This window comes from Equus quagga, chromosome 12 (genome assembly GCF_021613505.1).
Source record: "Equus quagga isolate Etosha38 chromosome 12, UCLA_HA_Equagga_1.0, whole genome shotgun sequence".
Lineage (NCBI taxonomy): Eukaryota > Metazoa > Chordata > Mammalia > Perissodactyla > Equidae > Equus > Equus quagga.
Window position 1 is genome coordinate 61,633,843 of NC_060278.1, and position 4,700 is coordinate 61,638,542.

The window sequence follows — 4,700 nt, forward strand, 5'->3', positions numbered from 1 at the left end:
CCCACACCCCCCACACACCCCCCCCCCCCCCACCCCGGGGGCAGGAGGATGGTGGTGAGATGCAAAGAAGTGGAGGAGGGGATGTTCTCTTTTCTCTGTTAAAGATACCAATGCTGGTCTTCAGGATGCATAATAATTAATGGCTACCAATTACTAAGCATGCATCGCCCACCTGTGAGTCCTGTCCACGTGTACCTCTGATGATGCGGAGGAGGTGGGAGGACACAAGAGTAACATCACAGAGGGAGCTTAGCTCAAGGGAGGAGAACTGCTCTGCTGGGCCTCACTCTCTCTGTTCATGGTGCCTGGAGCCACTGGTCCCTGGCACCCCAGCTCCTCTCATTCCTTCTCTCTCTTCTGCCTCTTCCGGAAGCCTGTGGATCTCAGAGGGCTGAACGAGGGAAGTGCTCCCAACGTGACTGGTAGATGACACCCACTGGAGGTGCAGAGGGGACAGAGCTGTGCCTGTGGAGTAATCGTAAAGACTTTTTATTCAGTATGTGTATCCATGTGTTTCTGTTCTAAAGAAAATAAGCCTATTTCTTTTATATAAAGTGGTTTGTAACTGAATCACCTATCTGACTAAGAGTCCTGGCTTAAGGAAACCAGGTAAGGAAAGTTCCATCCATCTGTGAAGTCTTACTACCGTATACAAGCATTATTTTTATAACTCCCATCAAAATGCTAAATGGTGAAGGGAGAGAAGCATGTTGACCTCCGCCAAAATACTAAACCGACAGGGACCCATGAAAATGGGGAGATTAGAGAGTACTGTAGTCTCAGGAGCACAGAAATGACTGACGACACTTTCCTTTGTGTACTGAACACGCAGGGAGAGAAGCAGGAGTGGGTGACCAGACATATTGATGCCTTTCCTCTGATCATTTAGAAACAATCAGAGAAACACACCCTCACTGGAGAAAAGACACAGGAAGAAAGCAGCCCACGAGGGCGTTTGAGGCTGAGCCAGCTGGAATTCCAATAGCCCAGTACTCATGAAAGGATGTTTTTTGCACTAAGTTAACAGAATGATGTTCTAGTCAGGGTCTGTGAATAAGATTAAAGATTGGAATAAATGAAGGATATCCTTTATAAAAAAGTAAGAAAGGCACCAAATTGCTTAGCACTTAGCCACACTTCAACTATTTTAATAGTTTGGCTTTTGTTTAAAAAGCAGGGGTGAATGGGGACCATGTGTTTTCTGAGATAAACGGGCCGTGTCATGGGAGCCTCAGCTGACCGTTGTCATTTTGAGAAGGGAAAACTTGGGGAAAGTTGAATCTCCAGACAAAGCGATAAAGGGAAGGCAGCAAAGGTCACAGGCCAGGTGACCTGCCTTCCTCAGCACGGGTGAGGCTATATTCCGCCAGGTTCCCAGCCCAGATAAAAAGGCAGCCTTGGGAAATAAGTTAGTGATGATGAGCAAGGACAGAATATGGGGGTTGTGAGGGGAAGACTTCCAGGGACAAAGGGGAAGTTCCAGGCATGGACGAGCTGGAGAGTCCCCAGCCGCACCTGTGGACCTGTTGCTGTAGGAACCCTACCCCGTCGCAGACAGCATGCGGTGTTCCATCAGGCGCTGCTTCCTGACCTCAGTGGGCATCGGATTCCTGTGGCTCTTCATCACTTTGAAAGTCCCCACGGAAATTGAAGATGACCAAAATGTGATGACAATCCAAGGCCAGGTAGCCACCTTTGTTCTCGGCCTGGGACTGAGGATGCAGGGTAGGGATGGGTGGACAGGCAGATTCTCAAAAGGGCCTGTACCTTTTCACATGAAAGCACGAAGCTCCAAAGGGAGTTGGGGTATGGACCTGGACCCACTGATCCATAGAGAAGCTGCATTCTCCCACCCCCCACCACCATGTTTGTTAAGGTAAGGAAGAGAGCGAATCCTGCTTGAGCTCTGGGTACTCTGGCCAGTGGTCAGACATCCTGAGGACATGCCAGGCTTCCTCTAGGGAGAATGATCCACTCCACCTCTTTTCCTGGAAAAGCTTATGGGATGCCACTAGGGGCTAAACTCTGTTCTTTTTGTGAAAGCAGGTATATGATGTGCCTTTGTCAGTGTCCCAGGAGGACAGTTATAGCAGAAGGGAGGACCTGAGACCACTAGAAGAGTGGCAGAATCTCACCTCCAAATACATGAAAAAAATCCAGCAGAGACGAAAGAGTGAGTTCCAGTGAGGGGAATGGGGCACCCCAGGGGAAGCAGGGCCATCAAGAGAAGTGTAGCTAGGAAGGGAAGAAGACAGGGAGGAGAGGCAGGACCCTGCCCAGAGAACTGGAATCTGGCAGACAATTCTTTCCCCGCCAAGACATCTATATATCAGGAATGACGAAGAGGAGGAAAAGACAGAGTGAGCTGTTGTAGGAAAGTGGAATCATGGGATTAGAGAACATTTGGATTAGAAGGAGACTTAGAGTCATGTGGTCCAAATTCCTCGGTTTTATGGATCAGGAACTAAGCGCAGGGGTAAAGGGACTTGCTCAAGGTCACACAGTCAGTGTCAGAACTGGGACAAGAACCTTGGGCTCCTGACTTCTAAGAGAAATGCTTTTGCTAATATATCTTCTTCAAAGGAGAGCTTTGAGAAGATGAACTGCATAAAAACAAGAAGAATTATAATAATTATAATAATAGCTAGTACTTATTGAGCACTTAAACCATGTGCCACAAAATTCTGGCTTGAAGACTCAGAGGGACCCAAGGGACTCAGCATCACCTAGCTTAGTACTTCTCAAACTTTAATGTGCACTCAAGGCACCTGGTGATGTTAAAATGCAGATTCTCTTTAACTACATTTGAGGTAGGGGCCCAGATTCTGCGTTTCTAATATGAAGCTGATGTTGCTGGACCAAGGACCTTACTTTGAGTAGCAAGGATCTAAGCATCCCCTCTGCCGAAAGAGGGGACAGACGGGAAACAGGAAGAGAGAACGTCCCAAAGAGCATCCCAACCCCTAACCCTGTGATGGCCCTCACCACCGGCGCACGCTGACCAGTGTCCCTCTCTTCCCTCTCCTCAGCATGGCTGATGGTGGGCATCTCCTCAGTGCCACGACCGGACCAAAACAGCCTCTCGTACACACTGCTCTCCCTGTTCCGTGCTACCTCTAAGATTGAGCAGAAGCGTCTCACAGTGCTGGTCCACCTGGCAGATTCTGACCTCACCTGGCTCAGAGAAACCACTGTCCATATTTCAAGCCTCTTCAGCCCACAGATCTTGGCAGGACAGTTGTTGCTGATCCATGCTCCATCTGACATCTACCCCACTGTGGATGATGTCAGGGACAAGGACACTCAAGCGGAATTCTACTCCAAGCAGAATATAGATCACGCCTTCCTCATGAGCTTTGCCACAAAGCTCTCTGATTACTTCCTGTTACTGGAGGACAATGCCTTTTGTGCCCCCAACTTTGTCACCCACATTCATTGGAAGGTGAACACCATGAGGTCTGACCCGTGGGTGATGCTGGAGTTCTCCAATATGGGCTTCCTTGGCAAACTCTTCCACAGCAGGGACCTCCCTGTCCTGTCCCATTTCCTTCTCCTCTTCTACAAGGAAAAGCCCCTCAACAGGCTTATCCCTCATTTTCGTACCCTCCTGGCCCAGAAGAACCCCATCCTCTGCAGACCTTTCCTCTTCTACCACAGGATCTCCTACTTCACCTATAATGACAGCCAGAAAGCCACCCCAGTTCGGAAGAAGAACCCGTATGGTCCTGACAACCCACCTGGAGCCATTTTCACTGACATGAAGGTGTTTGATGTTCATTTCCCCTGGGAGGCCTACACTCTGGACGAGTCCTTCTTCTGGACCCACAATGTCAGTGCAGGGAACCACCTCACCGTCATTTTGAACCATCCAGTGAACCTGAACAGAGTGCAAGTCCTGACAGGGACCATTGTGGATGGAAAGTATGCCCTGGAGAAGGGGCAAGTGGAACTGGGCTACGACCCCGAGGGGATGCCTCAGTACTGTACCAGCTTTGCTGTGCTGGGCCATCTCTTGGAAGGGCAGATGGATCAGGAGGTATTTCTGAGAAGTCTGAGGTACAACGTGAGCTGTGTAAGGGTGGTGGTGAAAGCTAATCAGCTTGGTGGTCTCATTATCAGGCACATTCACCTCTGGGAGGAAAATGCCAAAGAGGCAGAAGCAACTGAAAGTTGGAGGTAAATCAGTAAGGGTCTGAAAAATTAAAATCTTGAAGCCATTTCATTCTATCCCATGTGACATGGTGGAGATACAAGGAAACAAGGGGGAGAGAGAGAAGACTATGGTTCTTTTGGTGCCACCTGATGTTAGGAGACCTATTCCTTCCTTTTTCTAGCCAAACGAGTGACTCTTATATCCTTTTCTGGGGCAGATATTGCTTAGCCAATTTGGGGAAAGGCCTTCTTCAGTCTCAGAATCTTTAAGTTCCTGGGGCACCGAGATCAGCACAAATATAGGGCGTGTGTGTGTGCATACGCACACTTACATGTTCACACATAGTCAGAGGTATAATGTCGTAATGGGAGGGTGAATGGGGAAATCATGGGGAGTCCCTAGAATTGACATCATAAGAATCCAAGAAAGGGACTCTCATTAGAAGTTGAACTCTGAAGTTCAGGAAGGTAGCAGAGGGACTGATAGCCCTAAAATTAACCCCATCACTCCATCCTTTCAAGCTGTCTCGTGGTGCCAGTCCAGTTCC

The 4,700-nt window shown here is 48.8% G+C and overlaps 1 protein-coding gene across 1 annotated transcript; it reads left to right on the top strand.

Moving 5' to 3' along the window:
- The first annotated feature begins 1,845 nt into the window (after nucleotides 1-1,845).
- LOC124249095 (alpha-1,3-mannosyl-glycoprotein 4-beta-N-acetylglucosaminyltransferase-like protein MGAT4E) lies at nucleotides 1,846-4,354 on the top strand. The gene is made up of 3 exons (XM_046679895.1): nucleotides 1,846-1,876; nucleotides 2,047-2,173; nucleotides 3,030-4,354. The coding sequence occupies exons 1-3, from the start codon at nucleotides 1,865-1,867 to the stop codon at nucleotides 4,178-4,180; spliced, it is 1,290 nt and encodes a 429-aa protein (XP_046535851.1). The 5' UTR covers nucleotides 1,846-1,864; the 3' UTR covers nucleotides 4,181-4,354.
- Nucleotides 4,355-4,700: the final 346 nt, after the last annotated feature.